Genomic DNA, 23851 nt, shown 5'->3' with positions numbered 1-23851 from the left:
GTTTGACACCTCTGATGGCTGTAGTGAAGTCGTGCGACGCCTCTAGTGGCTGTAGTGCAGTCGTGCGAAGCCGTTGGTGTCTGTAGTGAGTCGTGCGACGCTGTTGGCAGCTGTATTGAGGTCGTGCGACGCCTCTGGTGACGGTATTGAAGTCGTGTGATGCCTTTGGTGGCTGTGTTGAGGTCGTGCGACACCTATCGTAGCAGCCTGGACTTTTGAAACACAGCAAGTTACTGTTCTGACCTGTACGACTCATCAGTTGGCTGTGTTTGTAATTGTTTGACTCACGTAGTGGTTATAAGAAGGTGCCGGCAGTGTTTCGAACACCTACGAAGTTTTTTCGATCACATTAGAGTGCTGTTTGAGGCTTCTCTCCCACTTATCTTGGTCATTGATTACCTATACTTACGAGTGCTGCGATCACCTATCCTAGGGAGTTGTGCTCTCATCTTCTTGAACTCTCTTCAAACCAAAGTATTTGGATTATTTGATGGCCTCTGAGTCATCCTCTTCCTCGATTATTGGTACTAGTAATGGGTCGAGTGGTTTTCCATCTCATTCAACCGACTTTCCTGGGATTCAAATCACTATCGTGAAATTAGATTGTCCGAACTATCTTCTGTGGGCACGATCGGTTGAAATGTTCATTGGTGGAAAAGGGAAGATCGGTTATCTCACAGGGGCGGACAAACAACCTACACAGACCGACAGTTCTTATTCCCAGTGGTTTGCTAATGATTCTATGGTCCGTTCTTGGCTGGTTTCATCGATGCAACCACACATTGCAGCCGGTTTTATGTTCACCTCGACAGCAAAGCAGATATGGGATTCCGCAAAAAGTATTTACTCGCAACGTCAAAATAATGTTCGAATTTTTAACCTAGAGCGTGAGATTTCTCGACTCTCACAGGGTGACTCTTCTGTTACTACTTATATATCACAACTACGTGCTCGGTGGGAAGAGTTGACATTCTATTCTTCGTATTACTCCTGGAAGGACCCGCTTGATGAGACATTATATGCGTCAATTCTGGACAAGAATCGGGTTTTTCAATTTCTGGCTGGTCTCCGGGAGGAGTTTGAGTATGCGAGAGTACATTTATTGGGAATGGATCCTTTTCCTTCCCTACAGACTGCGTATTCCTATGTCTTGGCTGATGAGAGTCGTCGTGCAGCTGTCATACCCCTTTCTTCGGGAGATCACTCCGCTATGCTTGCTCGTCTACCTTCTTCACAGTCCCCCAGTGGGTCTCTGCCTACTCGTCAGCGACATAAGTGTGATCATTGTGGAAAGTTGGGTCATGTGAAGGCTCGCTGTTATGCACTTCATGGTCGTCCTAACCAGCATCGTCAACAGTCTCAACGGTCTTCAGCTCATGTAGTTTCTCAGCAAACGAATGATTTAGCACCTCCTTCCGCTACTACCTCTTCGTCGGATTCGGTATCTCTGTCCCAAGCCGAGCTTGACAAGTTCAGAAAATTCTTCAATCAGATAGAAACCTCGTCTCAGCCAGTTTCTACCTTCGCTCACTCAGGTACCTTTGCATCTGCACACAGTGTTTCTACCACTTCCTCACCATGGATCATTGATTCTGGTGCCTCAGATAACATGACCGGTACGTCCTCCCTATTTAAAACCTATAGTGTTTGTTCTGGTCATCGCAAGGTCCGACTAGCTGATGGCTCTTTGTCTTCCATAGCTGGTCAAGGTCATTTACCCGTTACATCTTTTTTATCCTTAACTAACACACTTCATGTTCCTCAACTTTAACCTTGTATCTGTTAGTAGTCTTACAAAAAATTTGAACTGCAGTGTAACATTTTATCCCTCTTATTGTGTCTTTCAGGATCTGGAGTCGAAGAGGACGATTGGCACTGGACATGAAGTAAATGGATTGTATCTCTTGGACGTTCCCGGTTCCCCTAGCACTCATTCTGCTTTTCAGCTTAGTAGTAGTAGTAGTCAGTCTAATAAGGCTCTTGTAATGCGTTGGCATTTACGTTTAGGCCATATTTCTTTTGGTTATTTGAAACACATGTTCCCTATTTTATTTCATAATAACAATTTATTTGATTTGTCTTGTGAAACTTGTCAATTAGCTAAACATGTGCGTTCTTCTTATCCTATTAGTATGAATACTACTACACCTGCTATGTTTGACTTAATTCATTCTGATGTGTGGGGTCCTTCCCCTGTCACATCCACTCTTGGTTTTCGTTACTTTGTTTTGTTCATCGATGACCACAGTCGTACTACTTGGGTTTATCTTATGAAACACAAGAGTGAGGTTTATGGGATCTTCAAGCAATTTCTTGCTATGGTTCATACCCAATTTGGTTGTACCATTAAGACCTTCCGATCTGATCATGGTACTGAATACACCTATAGTGAGGTCTTGAAACTTTGTTTAGAGTCTGGCATTGAGCATCAAATGTCCAATGTTAAGACCCCTCAGCAGAATGGTCGTTCAGAACGCAAAAATCGCCATATTCTAGAGTTAGCTCGTGCTATTTCCATTGGCATGAATGTGCCTCAATCCTATTGGGCAGATGCAGTTCTTACTGCTGTTTACCTTATTAATCGGACCCCCTCTAGTGTTCTTCAGTTTGCCACACCCCTCTCTAAGCTGTCTCCAGATCGTCCTGTGTTTCCACTTCCTCCGCGCGTGTTTGGGTGTGTCTGTTTTGTTCAAATTCTTGCCCAAACTCGTACTAAACTTGACCCTAAGGCCGTAAAATGTATCTTTCTGGGTTATTCCTCTACCCAGAAAGGATACCGTTGTTACCATCCTCCTTCTCGACGGCGTTTCATTTCTCGAGATGTTTCTTTTTTTGAGCATACTCCTTACTATAGTGGGTCCGTTGGTATTCAATCTGAGTGGTTTCCTCTAGATTTACCTGATGATTCTTTTCCTTCTTTATTTCCCCTTCCCATGCCTGTTCCTCCTCTCCACCCCCCGTCCGTTCGTCTTCTCCTCCATTGCAGGTTTACTCTCGACGTCCCCGTGATACTACCATCACTTCTATGTCCGACCAGCTCGCCTCCTCGCCTCCAGCTCCGCCTCCGTCTGTTCCCTGTGATGATCGTCCTATTGCCACTCGTAAGGGTAAGCGCACTTGTACTTATCCTATTTCAAATTATATATCTGATTCTGCACTATCACCCTCCTATCGGAGTTTTCTTGCTTCTGTTTCCACTGTTTCTCTTCCTACTACTGTTGCAGATGCTATTGCTCATCCTGAGTGGCGTGCAGCTATGATTGATGAGTTGACTGCTCTTGACAAGACTCACACTTGGGACATTGTTCCTCTTCCGCCTGGACGGAAAGCTGTGGGTTGTCGTTGGGTCTTCACGCTTAAGCATAATCCAGACGGTTCCATTGCTCGTTGTAAGGCCCGTCTAGTGGCCAAAGGTTATACTCAGACTTATGGGATTGATTATCAAGAAACTTTTGCTCCGGTTGCCAAGATGACCACCATTCATGTTCTTCTTTCTGTTGCTGCTATCCGCGGATGGCCTCTCTTTCAGTTAGATGTCAAGAATGCTTTTCTTAATGGTGATCTTCAAGAAGAAGTCTATATGGTCCAACCTCCTGGGTTTCTTCCTTCTGCTTCTCCTGCTCATGTTTGTCGTCTTCGCCGGTCTCTTTATGGTCTGAAACAGTCTCCTCGTGCTTGGTCTGAGCGCTTCACTAAGGCCATGCATCAGTTTGGTTTCCATCAGAGTTCTGCTGATCACACCTTGTTCTTGCGTCACTCCCAAGGCAAAATTGTTGCTCTGATTGTGTATGTGGATGATATTGTTCTTACTGGAGATGATGCCGATGGTCTTACTGAGGTCAAAACTTACTTAGGACGTCAATTTGAGATTAAGGACCTTGGCCATCTTCGCTATTTTCTGGGTATTGAGGTTGCCCGGTCCAAGTCTGGTATATTTATTTCTCAGCGTAAGTATGTTCTTGATTTACTCAGTGCCTCTGGTCAGCTTGGATCTCGTCCAGCTGATACTCCTATTGAGCAGAATCACAGGTTGGCTGATTCTGAGGGGGAGTGTGTGTCAGATATTGGTCAATATCAGCGTCTTGTGGGAAAGTTGATCTACTTGTCTATGACTCGCCCTGACATTGCCTATGCTGTTAGTGTTGTAAGTCAGTTTATGCACTCGCCTCGAACATCTCATCTTGCTGTTGTTTATCGTATTCTTCGATACCTTAAGGGATGTCCTGGTCTAGGTATTTTATTCAACAATCATGGTCATCTTCGCATTGAGGCATGGACAGATGCAGATTATGCTGGTTCAGTGACTGATAGAAGGTCTACTTCTGGGTATTGTACTAAAGTTGGTGGTAACTTGGTAACTTGGCGTAGTAAGAAACAGGATGTAGTTTCTCGGTCGAGTGCTGAGTCAGAATACAGAGCTATGGCACTTGGAGTATGCGAGTTGTTGTGGCTCAAAATCTTACTAGCTGATTTATGTCTTCCTGTGCCGGTCCCCTTCTTACTATATTGCGATAATAAATCGGCTATTAACATAGCTGCAAATCCGGTTCAGCATGACAGAACGAAGCACATAGAAGTTGATCGTCATTTCATTAGAGAAAAGATAGTTTCTGGACAGATTTGTACTCCCTTTGTTCCTACCTCTCAACAACTTGTTGATATTCTTACTAAAGGTGTTAGTAAAACTTCCTTTGAAGATGTCTTATCCAAGTTGGGCATTGTTGATATCCACGCACCAACTTGAGGGGGAGTGTTAAATAAGTAATTAGGGTTATTTTAGTCTCCTTAGGGTTATTTTAGTCTTTTCCCTTTTCTGTTTATCTTATGTAATTCTTATAGCCTAATTAGGGCTAATTAATCAACAACTTAATATTCTCTGTGTTTTTGAACAGGTTCCTTCTCCTTCTCAAGAAGATTCAGGTTGAAAGCAAAAGCTCTCATGGAAATGCTCAAGGCAAAGAAAAAGAGATTTTTGGTAGGGTGGAGTCTAAGAAAATTGACGGTCAGATTGCTAAAGGAAGGACATGACAATAGAAAAAAAATAAAAAATTTAATCCAAGGCCAATGGACAACAAAGAAATAATATCATACCTAGGTTAGCTATTAATGCTAGTATGTTGGAGGATGAAGATAACCCTAGCAGAGATGTAGTGTGTTCTATATTAAAAACCCATACATGAGACTATTTCCAGATAACCACCATGTTGATAAGATAAGCCATGAGTGCAGCATCTGGATTGAAAGACCTGTAGGCGAGGAGGTTTTGTAGATCAAAATTGAGAACCAGAAATTTTATTATTTCCTCTCCAACTCCATCTTCATCTCCTCAACTTTTATCGAGCTGTTCGTCTCCCTCAAAGCTTTCTATTTTGATTCAGGGTCTTTCTCTTTATCCTTAGATTTCTCCAACTTATTTTTCAAAGATCGCTCTTGTTTGCTGATTTTTCCTCCTTGTGTGATATTTTGATCTTGAAATTGTAAGTAGTTCCATCTCTAGCTTCATTTGGACATCACAAGCTTCCTCTTTCCCAGCTAGGTTTTGTACTCTTATGTTCCTGTTTTTCCTTCTTTTTATCAGTCTTCTTTTGTCCCTCTTTAAATGCATTCTCTACCTACTAGTCTTGTAGTCTCATCTGTCCTCTCCTCTCTCTAACTGTGGATTCTCCAACCCTCAATCTGCTTCTTTTCTCTCTCTAGCAACATTATTCTACAGTCCTGCTGTTTCCACACATGTAATGTATATCATCTTATTTGATGCTTTAACTTTTCTTTTCCTCTCATGCTTTATTTTCATGTGATTGAGAAAGAGTTAGAAATTTGTAAAATCCACACAAAAAAAGACTATCCTATACTCCCATTTAAATGCTTGGTGTTGTAATATCTATTGATACAAAAATTTCTATTGAAATTATTTACATATGAATGGAAATAAAGGTGGTGAACTCTGTAGGAACTACATAATAAAAATATCTTTTAACCCGATTTCAATGAAAAATAAATAGCCCACATTTATTAATGAAAGCACATGAAAACTTCTTACCAATGATGGAAATTTTAAGTAAATTTGGATTGCGAATATTTCCAAGTACTGTCGAACAGCTGGCAAGTTGTTTCTCTACAATGAAAAAAAAGCAAGTAGATAACTTTCTAGAATTTCTCAACTAAATATAACCAACAAAGTAATAACTATGAAAATTATTTTAGAATTCTAATGAACACAACCATGTCCATCTTTTGTTTCCATCCTGGAGAAAGTTACATCACATGTATTCAACACAATCTTGCAGCTAAACATTTTATCTCTTCTTAATATAACATCACCTGAGGGGATTAAACAGAAAAGTGGAAGTAAGTTGAGTTGAAGATGCTGCTGTGAGCAAATTCTCATATTTCAAGATCCATTTTGATTATGTCTATCCACATGTCTAGATAAGAGGTGATTAGCTATAACCAGTATGAACAATCTTATGTCTATCCACACTAAGGTCCTGCTTGATTGCTATGGAAAAGTCCGCAAACGCAAAGTTTCGCGTTTGCGGTGATTTACATTTATGCAATTTTACTATTTTTTGCGATTGAAATGCTGGTAGTTACAATTGGAAAGTCGCGCAAAAAAAATCATGATTTTTTTGTAGAAAAATTATGATTTTACTTTTAAAAAAATTAATGTTAAAAGAAATACAATTTTATTATACAAATTCTTTATAGTCCATGTAATTTAGCTCAAGTAAATTCAACCAGGTGATAATTTATTCGAAATAACAATACATTCAATCCCAATATCATTCCTCAAAATTACAACATGTCTGCAACTAATATCCATAAACTACATCAAAACAAGTCAACCTGTAAGCACATAATTATATTCATAAATTCATAACAAAATCATAAGATAAGTCATAACGAAATCATCCCAGTCATTATACCACAAGTCAAAAAAACATAAAATTAAATAAGTTCATGAAACAAAATACAGTAGATCATCTAAAGAAACTTCCTACAGATCCCCAATCTGACCACACCATGACTCCAACATTCTCTTTCTGAATTATGCATTCTTTACTAAAACTAGTTCATTTCGGAGGGATCTTCGCTAATGATATCAAATGCAACATTTAGGTAATCTACACAAAACCCTCAGTCTTCATTATCTCCTAGTAACACTTCGTCGGAATAGAAAATGCATCAACGGTCTTCGACAGATTGTTAAGACGGTCAATTATCCCAATTAGCATCATTGACTTCATCAATATTATGTGCCTTTTTACCATGTTGCCTCTTCTATGTCTATGTAGAAGATGCTGCCCAAATTCTTCAAAACAAGGTCCCCCTATAAGCATCCAGTTTAGACCCCAGTTTTATACAATAAACTTGTAAATATTAAGAGGAAGACATGGAAAAGGCTAGAGAGTGTGGATCTCACTAAGCCACATAAGAACCATAAGTCCTCCTCACTAAATCTTCCCATCTAAACACAAACCCTTCAAAACAAAGTGCAAAGCCATCCAGTATAGACACCAGTTTATACAATAAACTCTTGATCCAGAACACCAAGTCCAAGGAGCTCTCCCTATTAATAAAAACAGGATTATCTCTGTAAATTTTGAACAAGCAATAGTAGAAGGAAAAGCTTCCACAACATATTCTTTCCTTGAGAAATAGCCATGGAATGTCATCCCTGAAGCTCACTTCTTAAATAGTCCAAAACATACCAATCTATTGAACGGAGATAACCCATACCCCATAATCGGCAAAAAGATAGACATTCAACTCTATCACTTTGCATACTAAACATATGTTGGAATCTCAAAACCCCTATTAATAAGAATATCCTACTTAGAACTTTGTCGAACAACATGAATTGCTTGTCCTTTTAGAGTCCCGAACGATAGTATATTGTTTCATGGGCTTAATCACATGAAATGAATAGGGCATAAATGAGTCAGATTTTTTCCGAAATCCGAATTTAGCGGGCTTGGTTCCTTTGAGTATATCAGAATTAAAAAAATTGGGTCGGACATGGGTTGATGTCCCTAGACCCGAGTCGGATAGGGATCCATCCCGATATCCACCTAGATCCGAATGATATATTACTTTGAAAATTGTATTTTTATATTTTTTCAAAATACCTTTCTTCGACAAACAAGTGTTGGGTGTAGTGGTTTCCCTTCCATAAGGGAGAGGTCTTGAGTTCAAGCTTCTTTTTTTGCCATCCTAAAGGATTTTCCTTGAAATAATCTGGTGTGTGGTGGGTACGGGTGGGTGGGAGGTTCAAAATTATCCGACCCGGTTGGATCTGGATATGGGTTTAAAGCAAAATTGTTCGGATATGGTTTTAGGTAATAGGTTCCAAGTCATATTCGGATCCGGATCCAGAACTGGATCGGATAAAAAAATAGGATTTGGATATGGATAACCATTTTAAGGCCTAGAAATGGGATTGTTCAGCATCGTAAAGTATGGATCTAATGGCTAAGGTCCTAATATTCCTTTCACACGTTCTAGATGACAATGTTGCACAAAGTTGTCTCTATACACAAAATCATAATATTGCAGTCTGTCAGAAAACTTAAATGTGACTCCTGATCAACATTCATTACCAAGAAATTAAGCAGCAAGTAGTCATGAAGTAGATGTCCTCACACATAGGAATATGAGAAAGCTTGATGTGACATTTTAAAGATAATAAAGATCCTGAAGTAAGATTTTCCTTACATATAAGCATATGTGCAAGCTGGATGTAACTAGTTGCACTATATCTTCATCAACAAATCGTGACAATATACATATCATTTGCCAAGCACGAACTTTTCGCCTGTGGATCTATGAAAACCAGTTTGTTTAGATATCCTGCAAAACATAACATGCAACTGCACCTACGAAAAGAAAGGAAAAGGAAAAAAATTAAAAATAAATTTGAACCAATATTCACCCCGCTATATTTCTTATACAACTCCTTCGCAAGATCTTTGTCATTAACCTGCATTGAATGATGTAAAAAATGCATAATCTCAATTAAGTAATAAAAAACAGTCATGTTCATCTTCAGTAATGTTCAAAATGGAACCACGATAAAGTACTAAAAGGATGCCCAAGATCGAGATCAGAACACACCTAGATCCTACCATGTACAATTATGGAGGCTTTTCTTGTTAGGTGGGATAGAGTTTGTAATTTAACTATGGATTAGCTGTTGCGGCCTGGGGGAGTTTTTGTTTTTTGATAGGTTTGGTTATCTCTCTCGTACCTTTTCAGCTAGCATCTTGACCACCTTTTTTTCGAATGATGGTTCTATTAAACAGGCCTTCATGGACACATCTATGTGGTTTAAGGGATCAATACACGGTGAGTCCAAAAACCAAGGTGAATCAGTGCCAATCTAGGTTTGGCCTGATTCGGAATTGACTCAAGCTTGGCTCCATATTGTCTCAGACTTGGGGATCACTAAATTTTGGCTTGGATTATCCAGATAGAGAGATCCAACTTTAGGATTGGTGTCATCCAAATTCAGACCATGACCCCTAAACCATGTTGTTCAACAATTAGAAAAAAAAATTATAACATTAAGGGAAAGAATACAGACAAGCAAATATTCACCAAGATGTGATATGTTGAATGATTTAAAATATAGAACTTCACTACTTGTATTCTCCAAACAAATGGAAATTCCACGAGGAAAAAATGCATACTTAAAAGAATTATTTTTTTTTTTTTAAAAGTATGGAAAGAAAGTGTATTTGCAATAGATTCATATAACCCGGCATAAATCAATAGTCATGTACTGTCTTTTGAATATAAAACAGAATAAATTCTAGTACTCCAATGCCATTCTAAAAGGTCCATACCACAGAGTCAAGAAGCTCTAAAAGAAAGGATTTTCCAGCATGAAGCACTGTATGGCGATTTTCATTTTCCTTTATGGATCCCAACTTGTCAGCCAAATCTGCTAGCTTGTAAAAGAGAACAGCAACAGACACACGTGCATACAATTCCGTATTGATAAATGCCTAATAAAAGAGACAGCATTGGAAGATATATAATTAGAAATTTTTTACGATATAAATAAAACAATATCCCAAAAGAGTGATGCATGCTCATAATGAATAAAAACAACCTAAAACTTACAAAGCAACAACCTTCATTAGCAATCATACTACCCTCAAATAAAGGTGTGTTTATCGTAGTTGAATAATATAACAAAAATCAAACTGAACTTTTTAAAGTCAAGGCTTTTTTTAACATAAGTAGTTTGTAAGAACCCAATTGTTTTCTTATCAGAAGCCACATCAAGACCAAGTATGTGGAGTGCAACACTAGTAAACATGCAACTAGTAGATAGGATCTTGGTCAAAAGTTTCTTGCCACTTCAGAATATTTTGGCATAGCATTCCGGTATGGATCGAGATCAGAACAAACATTCAATGTTTTGTTTCGGAATGCTTCGGTCGAGACCATTTCAATTTTTCTCCTGACCAAAACTTCCCACCAAAATGAGATTTTAAACCTTGGTTAGGATAAACAAAGTGACACACTAAATAAATACGTTATTTCCCTAAGAAACTATTGAAACATAATTCCATTCTGCACTTATAACATGGTTCTTTTTGCCTCAAAATTTTTAACAAGGGTAAATTGGGTAATTTATTATGCTTTTAAGCATAGAATGCACTATTTCAAGTCCTACAGCTACACGTACATTTTATGCATGTCTATTATATTCTAAAAGCAGTGTAAAATATCTAGCTTTCAAATAAATACGATGTTAAGCAATGAATATGATAATTTCATATTTTCTCATAATTTAACATTTCATTTTTTTTTAGTGAAGATTATTTTTCATAAACAAAAGAGGCTGGAAAGTATAATTGTTCATCAATATATTATATATGTAAACAAAAGTGTTAGCAACACCCTCAAGTAGGGCAAGGCTTAAGTGAAGCCTAACAATTCTTTCGGAAGGTTTTTTTTCTTCCACAACAACAAGAAGATGAAAATAATATCTTGTAATGTTAGAGGTTTAGGAAACAAAGAAAAGAGGAACATCGTTAAAAGTATGATCAGCAATTTTGGGTATTAGCATAGTGGTCACTTGGGAAAAATAAACTGAAAAAATGAATTCCAACATCACTGAGGATATTTACTAATCAAAAAAAGAAATCATTGAGGATATTTGGGGCGCAAAAGATGTAGGCTGATGCAATCTTCCAGCTTTGGGATCTGTAAATGTAGTAGAGAATACTTGGAAAAAGACGGTTAATTGGGTCATGGAGGAATTAATGGACACTTTCTCAGTGTCGTTTTAGTGAACTTGTGTGGGGGACAAATTCCAATGGATTTTTGTAGGTGGGCTGAATGAAAATAGTCATGGCTCAATTTTTGGATGATATAGGAAGTCTTTGGAATCTCAGTAGGTGCACTAGAGGTAAATTTAACATCATTAGACATTTCCCACGAGAAAAGAGTGATTAGGGTGACCAATATGAGAGATCTTGGAAATTCTTTGAACATGAATTTTTTTTAATGATTTCCCATGGAAACAGGGGTGGCTTGCATACTAGGCTAAACAACAAATAAAATTGAATTATTTCCAGACAAGACAGATTTTCGGTCAATGGGAGCTGGATGGAGCATTTTCCAGAGTGGTTCATATGGCTATTTTTTAACCTACTACAGATCATATTCCCTTGGTTCTATATTGTGGGGGTTGAATCGTCATCTTATGAAAATATGTGGCTTCCAGCCCACAATTTTAAGGATGAGTGATTGAATTAGAAGCAACTTCATCATCCTCATCAAAGCCTTATCCAAAAAGAGAACCAAAAAATAGGAATGTTTAGGAATGTGAAGTCCGTTTGGTCTAATGAATGTTTAGATAATTTATGTTCTGTCTTAGTGATGCTTTGGCTTTTTTCCTGATCGAAACATCCCCAAAAGATGATTTCAACCATGCATGTTATAACATTTAGGTTATATATAAAGGTCCTTAACTATATGTATTGCGTATTTTCTCATGTCCCTAATCTCCAGAATCCCTAGTTGATTCGCAACCTCAACGGTCTCTTGCTCCTCTTATTCCTCTTTCACTAAGTTTATGTTTCTTACCTATTTCTATTCTTTTGCTAATCCAGAACCTACTCCCCTACTTCTTTGTCCTCTTCTAGTGTTAGAGAAGTGTTACACTTTTCCAGTTAGAGTACTTGTAATACTAAGAGTTGTTTTTATTTGAGGGGTAGGAGCTTGGAAAGTTGGAAGGATGAATCTATGGATATAGTTCAATTTTAATTTATTTTGATGATTTTGAAATTTGGATATTAGACTTTGGAACATGAAATTGTAAATAATAAAAAAATTTAAAATTTTCCAGAATTTCTTTCTATTATAATTTTAACTATTTATTTATTTTATATTAATTAATGCATGCTCATGAGGCTTTAGCCTCAAACCTTGGCAAGTGAAACAGCTTAGCACTTAAAACTACCGACTGGGAAATCAACAGTGCGTCTAACTTGTCAAATTATGTCACTTTTCTTCATCGGACAACAATAGGCGGTTGTAGTCATGGATCAGAATTATGGTCTAATCTTAATTATGCTTTGGACTTCTCTTCCAGGTCCAAGTTTCTAGATTTTTTTTATTTGTGTTTTATAATCCCATCAAAACCTTGCTTGGACAAGTGCTCTAGACAAAAATCTTGACTATTGATCATTTGAATCATTGAAAGAAAATTATTGTTAATTTTTGTTCCATGTTCAATCAGGCGGGAAAACAGTCGATCTCTTTAATCATTGGAGATTATTTGGACCTTCAAAGATCAAGCCATTGATATTTTTAGTGGTTGGTACTAATGCCCTCTCCTCCAAAGGGCAATTGAAATGGGGGCCCTTTTCCATCATTTGGGGGATTGTAGGGAAAGAAATTTGAGGATCTTTGAAGGTAGGAACTAGAAAAATGCAACCCATGACCTCATTTTAAAGATTCAAAACTCTTAAATGATCTAAATGTTTTCAAGAATGCTGAGGTTATTTTTTGAAGACTTTGTCTTCAAGTGGGCTCTAATTGTGATTGGGATAAGCTGCCATCTTAATTCCTTCATCCGTAGAGGTCTTCTCAACCACCGTGGTTTCCTTGTATTTTCTCTTCTTTATCAATAAATTTCTTTAATTTATGCATATCAAAGAAAACAAAAACAAGATGATGAAGAAGAAATAAAGTTCGTATATTTGTGGATAATTTCTGTTGTCTAACATTATAGCATCCTTCCATTCTATAAGCTATATGAGAATCAAGAAACTTTTGACAAAAGTTGGAAGCACAAGCTTACTCTTCTACTCACAAACAAACTATCCTGATAACAAAAATATATACAACATAAATGCTTTAAAGGGACGAGTAGGTCGGTGCCAGTGAAAGAAGAAGATTTTAATTCATTTCCGATGCTCCAGTACTATAAAATGATATCAAGGTGGGTTCCATTGGTACATAAGGTAAAATCTACTACTCATAATAGTTGACATAATATAACTGTGAAAAGGAAAACTGTAAACAGAATGCCTATAGCTTACTTCAGTCAGCTCAAAGTCAGGGCCTTTTGCCAGCATGGAGACTTCTATCCTTGCATCATGACTTTCAGCTAACTCAGCTTCAAAATCCTCATCAAAAGCCACTGATAAAGAAAACTTGTACATAAGAAAGTGGAAAAATGCAAAATCAAGGACTTTGTTTCCATGGGATACACCTAGAAAAATTCTGTGAGAAAGCGAACAAATACCCGAACCATATAGTGACAGCAGCTTCAGCTCTCTAATATAATACTTTATTGTTCTTGGATTTAAGAGCCACAACCCTGTTAAATGCAAAGCTGCAAGACGAATTGTTCGAGGACTTTTTGTGCCTTCTTGAAGAATGTTTTCAACAAACTGCAGGAAAGAAATTGAGGGTATCAGAAAAAATACACCAATTACTGAAAGCATACCTACGGTTTTTTAACTAAGCAAAAAAAAAAGTTCTGGACAGCACGGCAGACACATAGACGCATATCCACACAAACACACACACACACATATCTATATGTGTGAGTGAAGTCCGGATGAGAGATGACGATGTCTGAAGTCTGAACGAGAAAGAGACTGTATGCAATACCATCTTTCACTATCCCATAATGAATTAAAGAAAACAAACTCTCAAGTGAAATTTGATGAAAGTGCGTAACAGATCTGTTCCATAGGAAAGTAGAGCAAATCAGATTTGGGATCACTTCCTTTCCTTGTTCGGTATTTTAGGCTGCTTACCTCGTACTGTACAGTCTCATTGTTCGAGTCTTCGCTTTACTAGGGCTCTTCTTTTAGCGAGGCTAAGCAGATTTATTGGAGCATCACTCCTTTCACTATTTGTAGGGGCATTTGGAAGGAACGCAATAGAAGGATTTTTTAAGGGAAAGTTCTTCATCTTCATGACATTGTGATCTCAATTGTAGCTTATTTGTTTTATTGGCTAAAGTCATAATGGTGTTTAAGCGGGTGTTCTTTGAAGATTTTCTGGTAAGATGGGATAGGGTTTGTAATTTGGTGGTGGAGTAAGCTTTCCAAGAGGGTCTGTTGTTTTCTTTTTCTTTTGGTTTGCCACCTCGACCACGTGAATGCTGTTGTAACCTCTGTTTTTTTTTTTCTTAAATAAATTTTTTGCTCACTTTTAAAAAAAAAAGGAGCATAGAAATGCAATATGATCAATTCCACAGGAACATAGATATGCAACATCTTCAGTTCCATAGCAAAATGAAGTGTTTCTATGCCAGATAAGGCTTTGTGCATTTGAAACAATAATCAGCATGTTTGTAGCCTGGAACCACCCATTTTTTTTAAATGATCAAGATCGTTAGTTTGAACAAATTTTGTGTGGAAAATTCCTGTATATGCTTCAGAATCAGATATGCCACCAACTGCAAACCTGAGATAGAGCCAAAGTTTGCCCCAAACCAGAGAAATGTCTGCAAGTATTTTAGAGGATACTAATATTATTGCAGAAGCATGTATTTATTTGTAGTACATGGAACATTGGAAAACATCATATATGAAAAATATAACAAAATGGCCGCCTATCAACCCAAAAGAAATTCAAAGAAGATTGACCAGTACCACTCACCCACTTCAAAGGACCTTGACCATTGTCGGTAGTCTCATGCATTCTCTCAACACCAAACACAGAGGAATGCAATACAGAAGATAGAAGTGCAGCAATAGATGCAACTCTACGCTTGTTGCAGCTGACATGTAGTATCCAAGACGAATGTACCAACTGCAACATCATCTGCACAGAAATGCAGAATCTTGGTGTCAACAAGTTACAAAATTTTCGTGGAAACCGTATGGAACAAAGAAGAGTTTCACATGGAACTTGGCAGGAGCATCATCAAATTCATGAAGTGTAAGAGAGCAACATATTTTCTCCATAAATTCATAATAGACCCAGTTTATTGTACTTGATATGCTATGGTCCTCCACCAAAAGTTCCACGTGAAACACACTTTCAAGCCCACTCTTTTGCATTACTTAAACTTTCACAATGTTTCATATTTTTTTTTAATATGATAGATATATAGAAAAGCATACCTAGTGGAAGTTGACCCCGAAAAAACCAATTAAAAGGCATACTCCTTATCCTTTATTAGGCTATGAGTATTTGGTAACTCATCAGCATTAAACATGGTTTAATGCAACCAAGTTTAGGGTGTTCTTCGCCTATCAATGTGTAATTTGTACATTATCGATCTGAAAATGTGTGTTTTTCCTAATAAATGGTTATAAAAAGTATGCAACGGAAGATTCAGATTTTGTATTGGAATGTTTTGGTTTGTTCTTGCAATTTTTTCATAACCTTGTGAATGTTTCATCTCATATTAGGGTTTGCCTTTGAGTGAGAAACTTTAGGACAAGATTTTAAACTTTCATTGTCAATCGGTCATAATAAGTAGAAAATCTTGCACAAGTGTTAAACACATACAGATATATACATAAGTACATGCCTCCCAGATTGATAATGAGATGGACAAACCTTAGTATTCACACCATCACATGAGGAAACAATTGCACCCGTTCTTCCAGAAGCCAAAAACCCCAAAACCAATCTGATAGATCTCAATAAGGGTAAAACAGAAGTCTCACCAGCATTCTCAAGGCTGCATATCCATTCAGAGAGAACCGATTCAGTACAAGAAAGTTCAAAGCATTATCCTTCAACCCTTTAGTACAAAAGTGCTTTAGCTTACGAGCAAAATTTTCCAAGAGTATCAGCTTCAATAGAGTTTGTTATTATGCACAGAAGTCCAGCTTACAAGTTATAAATAAGAATATTCCTCTTTTACAATGAGAGATTGAATTATTAATGAAAACGACAAAGGAAAGAAAACAAAATAAAAACCCAGTGAGCTCACGAAAATTACATAAGATCTTAAAATATATATATATATATTGACCTTTATAACCATGAATAGGAGAGGCCCGATAAAACAGAAGAACTTTAATAGCCAAAAGAACCAAATCTACATCCTCGAATTCTGAAAAAACCTTTCATTAATTACCCTCCTAACAACCTAACACACTGCAGATGAAATCAGCCTCCAACACACCCTGCCTAACAAATTGAAGACTAAAATTCTTGAAGTGTTCACTAAAAATAGATTATGAGAAAATCCACCCAAGGACAACAATATCCAAATCTACAAAGTTTTAGTAAAGCATCAATGGACGAAGATATGATGAATAGACTCTCCAACATGCTAACCAAGGAATAAACAAATTTAGGATTTTTCTAGACGCTAATCAAATTATCAATAGTAAGGATCTTCCCAAGAGAGGTTGTACACATAAAAAAGGCTACTTTTGAAGAAATCTACTTGACACAAACCACCTTAGCTGGAACAGGTTTATTTCACCCAAAAACTAATCTTACGAAAAAAATGATTTAACCAAGAAAAGTGTCAATATTGCTCCATATCCACATCCATGTCCTCCACATCTGGATCCAGTCTCTATCATGAAGAATAGCAAGAAATATGCAAGGGACATCTTTGAATAGTTAAAGTTTCTTTTAAATTCCAAACCCCATGCATAGTGACCACCCTCAAACTTCCAGCAATCTTTCAAAAATGTTTCCTTTGAATCAGAAATACCAAGTAAAAAAGGGAAGAATGCTCTTGAAGGAATCCTCCCTACACCAAATGTCCTCTCAAAACCGAACTTTTCCCCATCTACCCATGGATATTACTGTTGAATAACTCTATTTTATTTAGTATTTTATGTCTTTTGTCCTTTTTTGTCTTTTCCAGTTATTAGACTTTGTAATTCCTTTAAAGCCTAATTAAGGCTTTGTAATTAATCAAGTAAGTTTTTCTTTCAATTCAATTTAGTATCAGAGCCTACCTCCATCGCCACCCAACACCCAACCTTGCTACAACTCCAAAATCTCTCGCATTCTATTTTGTTGTTTTTTGTGCTCCACAGCCTAATCGCACCATGTGATAGGGTCTTGTAACCACCCTAAAGGGCTGCAATCACAGCATGCTCGCTGTTTGGAGGCTGAGATCATAGCAGATCTACTATTTGGGGACTGCAATCACTGCAGACCCACTGTTTGGAGGCTGCGATCACTGCAGACCTATTGTTTGGAGACTGCGATCACAGCAGCTTGCTATTTGAGTGTTGCGACAACAACAAACCTACTGTTTTGGAGGCTACGATCACATCAGCTTGCCGTTTGAGGGTCGCAACAACAGCAAACCTGCTGTTTTGGAGGCTGTGATCACAACAGCTTGCTGTTTGAGGGTTGAAACAATAGCGGACCTGCTATTTGGAGGCTGCGATTACAGCAGCCGCAGGGCTGCTTTTTGATGCCCTACGATTAAGTTAATGGTGGTTCGGGTCACCTTCAATAGTGTTTGATCACCTTCCATGCCTCTTACGACAGTGTATTGCCACTTTTAGGGTGTTGCGATCAGTTTCTTATTTAAACTCCCTTCAAACCAAAACACATAGATTTTTTTTTTTATAGTCTCCGAGACATCTTCTTCCTCGATCACCGGTAATAGTGATGGATCGAGAGGTCTTCCCTCTCATTCGACCTACTTTCTAGGTATCCAAATTACCACCGTGAAATTAGATGGTCTTAATTACCTTCTTTGGGCCCGATCGGTTGAAATGTTTATTGGTTACCTCACAGGGGCAGACCAACAACCTGCACTGACTGATACTTCTTATCTCTAATGGTTTGTTAATGACTCTATGGTCCATTCTTGGCTGGTTAAATCTATGCGATTACACATTGCGGCTGGTTTTATATTCTCCAAGACCGCAAAATAGATATGGGATTCCGTAAAGAGTATTTACTCACAACGTCAAAATAATGTCCGGATCTTTAACTTAAAGTGTGAAATTTCCCACCTTTCGCAAGGTGACTCTTCAGTCACCACCTATATATCACAGCTACGTGCTTGACGGGAAGAGTTGACCTTCTACTCCTCATCCTACTTGGGAGGACTCTCTTGATGAGGCATTATATGTGTCGATTCTAGATAAGAATCGAGTTTTTCAGTTTCTAACTAGGCTCTGGGATGAGTTTGAGTATGCGAAAGTTCATTTATTGGGTATGGATCCCTTTCCATCCTTACAGATTACGTATTCTTATGTCTTAGCTGATGAGAGTCATCATACAACTGTCCTACCCCACTCTTCAGGAGACCACTTTGCTATGCTTGCTCGCATACCTTCTCCACAGTCTTATAACAAATCTTTACTTCCACGTCAACGACATAAGTGTGATCATTGTGGAAAGTTGAGTCACGTGAAGACCCATTGCTATGCACTTCATGGTCGTCCTAATCAGCAATGTCAACTGTCTGACCGATCCTCAGCTCATGTTGTCTCAATCGACTACTGATCAAGCACTCCCTTCCACTACTACCTCTTCATCGGAGTCGGTATCTATGTCTCAGGCTGAGCATGATAAGTTCCGGAAATTCTTCAATCAGATGGAGACTTCATCTCAGCTGGTCTCTACTTTCACTCACTCACGGAGCCTCAAATAACATGACAGGTATGTCCTCCCTGTTCAAAACGTATAGAGTTTGCTCTGGTCATCACAAGGTTTACCTTGCTAATGGTTCTTTATCTTCTATTGCTGGTCAAGGTCATGTTTCTGTTACACCTTCTTTATCCTTAACTAATAAACTGCATGTTCCTCCACTTACTACTAATCTTATTTCTGTTAGTAGCATTACCAAACATTTGAATTGTAGTATAATCTTTTATCCCTCCCATTGTGTCTTTCAGGATCTAGAGTCGAAGAAGACGATTAGCATTGGATGTGAAGTGAATGGCTTATATCTCTTGGACATGTCTGTTTTACCTAGCACTCATTCTGTTTCTTAACTTAGTAGTAGTCGTCAATCTAATAAGGCACTTGTAATGTGTTGGCACTTATACTTAGGCCATATTTCCTTTGAATATTTGAAACACATGTTCCCTACTTTATTTAATGATACAAATTTGCTTGATTTTTCTTGTGAAACTTGTCAATTAGCTAAACATGTTCGTTCTAATTATCCTATTAGTATGAATACTACTACACCTGCTCTGTTTGACCTAATTCACCATGATGTGTGAGGTCCTTCCCCCGTCACATCCATTCTTAGTTTTCACTATTTTGTCTTGTTCATTGATGACCACAATCGTATCACTTGGGTCAATCGATATTCAAACAATTTCTTGCTATGGTTCATGCCTAGTTTGGTTGTACCGTCAAGACTTTCCATTCTGATCATAGTACCGAATACACCTATAGTGAGGTATTGAAAATTTGTTTATAGTCTGACATTGAGTGTCAAATGTCCAATGTTAAGACCTCTCAGCAGAATGGTAGATCAGAAAGGAAAAATCGCCATATTCTAAAGTTAGCTCATGTCCTCTGTATTGTCATTAACGTACCACAATCCTATTGGGCCGACGCAGTTCTTACTGCAGTTTACGTATTTTGTTCATTAATCATGGTCATCTTCGCGTTGAGGCATGGACTGATGTAGATTATGCTAGTTCAGTAACTGATAGACGGTCCACTTCTAGGTATTGTACTAAAGTTGGTGGCAACTTGGTAACTTGGCGCGGTAAGAAATAGGATGTGGTTTCTCAATCAAGTGTTGAGTCAGAAGACAGAGCTATGGCCCTTGGAATGTGTGAGTTGTTGTGGCTCAAGACCTTACTAGCTTATTTGTGTCTTCCAATAACAGCCTTATTTTCACTATATTGTGATAATAAATCAACAATTAATATAGCAGCAAATCCAGTTCAGCATGACAGAATGAAGCATATCAAAGTTGATCGACATTTCATTAGAGAGAAAATTGTTTCTGGGCAGATTTGTACTCCCTTTATTCCTACATCCTAGTAACTTGCCAATATTCTTGCCAAAGGTGTCAGCAAAACCGCCTTTGAAGGTATCTTGTCAAAGTTGGGAGTTGTCAATATCCACGCACCAACTTGAGGGGGAATGTTGAATAACTCTATTTTATGTCTTTTATCCTTTTTGTCTTTTCCACTTATTAGATTTTGTAATCCCTTTAAAACCTAATTAAGGCTTTGTAATTAATCAAGTTTTTCTCTCAATTCAATTGTTACAAATATATTTCTGCATGCTAGGCCAATAAGACGTAGGGTAAGAAAATTTCATCCCCTTGTTCAACCTCCATATTATTGCTAAGAACCCTCTTCTAGAGGGCCTTTTACTCAGCCCCAAATCACCAAAATCACTTGCCCAATAACCAAATAGAACTGTCTCAAGCTTTGACCCCCATTCTTTTGCATGGAAAAACTTCTTCGATCTAACAAGACCGTATTTAAATTCAATTTTTTTATCCCTCGAAAGAAACTCTTGGATTTTTCCAATCTTTTGGCAACACAAGTTGGTAAGGAGACAAATAATGAAAGATAGGTAATGGGAAAACTGAATAAATGCACTAACTTAATAAGCATAGCTACCTAGGATAGAAAGCCTCTTTTCCAGGAAGCAAGTCTTCTCAACACTCAATTAGTGAAACCAATATAGACTTCAATATGTAGGAAGTCCCCAAAGATGGGCCCAAATAACTAATGACTCAAGCACCCAACTTGCACCTCAAATTCTTTGTGATTCTTCCCAAATATTAACCTCCCCAACACAAAACACTAATCTTTGAAGATAAATACAAATGCAACATTCCGCCTCAAAACACACATACCTCAGGACACCAACTTGTACAGTCAAAGCTTTCAGCAAGGTAATGTCGGCAAACTAAAGATGAGATGTTGTGAACGGATCAAATTGGGAGTTTTCGACATTTTTTGCTTGAGAATTGACTTCAATTTGAGAAAATGGACTAATAAATGTGCTTCTTATGTCACCTTCTCAATCATAGTGGACGGATCCCCTACTAGCTATGAAGAGTTATAAGGGCATGGAGCAAAGGGATCCTCTATTCTCTTTCCAGATTATTTTGGTGGTGGAAGCTTTGGAAGGATAGTTTCCAAGAAAAAGAAATGGGGAGTTTTGGAAAGTTTTGAAAAGAGTAGTGATGGAGTGACAATTTCCCATTGTAGTTTGTTGATGATACAATTTTTTGTTGTTGGGTCCTCTATAGGTTCTTAATCTTTTTAATTGTTATAAAGTCGTCTATGAGTTGAGCAGTAAACTAGGAAAAAGGGGGTTTGGTTAAAACATTGGGAGCTTAAGAACATCCGAGGAAGGGATATGCATTCTTTGCAAATGATGAGAAAGCTAAGTTCTACGACCTTGTGGGATCCAATCATTGAGAGGTTTGGGAAACTAGCGACTCACAAATCCCACTATTTGTATGGGGTAAAGAGGTTCTTATCAAAAGCACCTTCTCCAGTCATCAAGTATATTACATGTCCTTATTTTCTCAGTAGTGGAGAAAACTAGAGTATGCCAACTGTGAAAAACAAGTAAATTTTAGAGGGAACTTTGATTTTGACATGGTCTAATGCATCCCAAAAGAAAGGTAATTTTAGAGGGAACTTTTGATCCACATAGTGGAGGCCAGAATAATAGAATCAAGATAAGAAAACATGTCATCGTAGAAGGATTCTACTGTTAATAAACCACAGTGGCTCCTGATCCAAATCTAATCTCATCATTTAATAGGGATACAAGAGAACCATCAAGGTTCTAATAAGAACAAGTTCTACCTTGCCAACCTCCACTCTATAGTGGAACAATGGGCTCATTCGTCACAATCCACTTATAAAAATGAAGGCTTAGCCACAACCTCCATCGCCGCCTCCACTGATATTGGACTAGGTACGTCTTCACCCCTATCCCTACCGTTTTTGGGATCAGTCCATCAGCCTTTGCCATCAATTGAGACCACCAGTATTTCTTACCAGAGATGTGTTTTCATCCACTTCAATGAAGGCATACCACAAGTTACCTATTGTTTTCAACTTTAACAAAGAAACAAGATATGGTAGCAAGCCCATAATCCAAATCCATCAATTTGCAACTTGGAGACTGCAAAGGCAAGGCATACCCAGCCTGGAATGGAACAATCAAAATTGAGTAAGTGATATGCCAACTCTTCTTTGTCTCTCTTCTAAGTTTGAACACTTGGTTGGGTTCTTCTAGAGAGTGAAATATGAACAGAAACAAATGGTCATTCTTCTGACTAACCATCACTTCTTAGGGAACCCTTTTGCATCTCCCGTTCATCCTTGAATCCAGGATTCTTCCCACCTCCTTCCAACCTCCGAAAAGAGGTGAAACCCTTTCATGAGTTTGACCTTATGTCAATCAAGATCAACAAATTTCTTGTAAGCCTACCCCATCTCATACCCTGGTTTCTAACTTACCACTTGCAGGATCCTATCTCTAAGATACATCGGAGCCCTTGTAACATCATTCTTCCAATCATGCCTTGGAGATAGTGAGGAAGACCAAGAGGCTCAGAACAAAGATCAGCCACATCTCACAGCATGATTTCTAGCTTGCCACTTGTAGGTTCTTGTCTCTAAGATCTGTCTGAGATCTTGTAACAGCCTTCTTTCAACCACGCCTTGCAGGAGGTGAGGAACACCAAGAGGCTCAGAACAACGATCAACAATCCTAAAAAGAACCCATTGCGGGCCTCCTAGTCACAACAACTCCCTAAGTCTATCTCTCTGCAACATGGTTATGTGACATTAGATTATTTTCAAAACATGCAAAAGACGGAAATTTGATTAAGCAAACATGGAAACCATAATTTTCCAAAGAAAAAGTTTAATACACACATTATGATTCACATGAAATAAATATATATGACGAAAATGGATGGAACATACTGGCTCAAGTAAATAACACCATTATTACATCGCTGCCACAAAATAGAATTTCAATGCTCAGATTGTTACTCACCTCTCAACAAGATCAGAAAAAATGCATTTGATAGCCCCACCTGAAAAGAACGCAGTAGTGCTGCCTAGATGAACTCCATTTTCAACGGTGCAATACGGAATTGACAACAGAGAGTCTAGACAGAGCCACTGAATCAAAAAGATTAGAATTGTTAGTTATCTTTTGAATTCACACTAAATGCATGTATTATGTAAATTTACCGAGTGGTTGCAGGCAAAGCCATCAACAACAAGCAGCAAAATTCTAAGAAGAGAATGATTTGTTCACATAAATTACTCCTAAAAATAAACAATATATAATATCCATAAACCAAGTTAAACAAATTATGGAGTAATTATGCATGGACAACCCAGACACAATAGGCAACAACGTAGTCAGAAATGGGCATCACAAGGCTTCTGAACAATACAACCGTAGGTAC

The 23851-nt window shown here is 37.9% G+C and overlaps 1 protein-coding gene across 2 annotated transcripts in view; it reads right to left on the bottom strand.

The window, feature by feature from the left end:
- The window catches only part of LOC147393309 (tRNA/rRNA methyltransferase (SpoU) family protein), a 107239-nt gene that overhangs the window by 20762 nt on the left and 62626 nt on the right, over positions 1–23851 (bottom strand). For both annotated transcript variants that reach the window (XM_086454984.1, XM_086454985.1), the window contains 9 exons: positions 23431–23558; positions 16048–16171; positions 15139–15303; positions 13769–13916; positions 13563–13663; positions 9846–10007; positions 8933–8980; positions 8716–8823; positions 6041–6115 (listed from right to left, as the gene is read on the bottom strand). In XM_086454984.1, coding sequence (XP_086311110.1) covers positions 6041–6115; positions 8716–8823; positions 8933–8980; positions 9846–10007; positions 13563–13663; positions 13769–13916; positions 15139–15303; positions 16048–16171; positions 23431–23558 — 1059 coding nt within the window. The remainder of the gene's footprint in view (positions 1–6040; positions 6116–8715; positions 8824–8932; positions 8981–9845; positions 10008–13562; positions 13664–13768; positions 13917–15138; positions 15304–16047; positions 16172–23430; positions 23559–23851) is intronic.

Source organism: Akebia trifoliata, chromosome 10 (assembly GCF_017979445.1).
Source record: "Akebia trifoliata isolate Shusen 1 chromosome 10, ASM1797944v1, whole genome shotgun sequence".
NCBI classification, from domain to species: domain Eukaryota; kingdom Viridiplantae; phylum Streptophyta; class Magnoliopsida; order Ranunculales; family Lardizabalaceae; genus Akebia; species Akebia trifoliata.
Note: the sequence above shows the minus strand (reverse complement) of the source record. Positions and strands in the feature narration are given on the sequence as shown.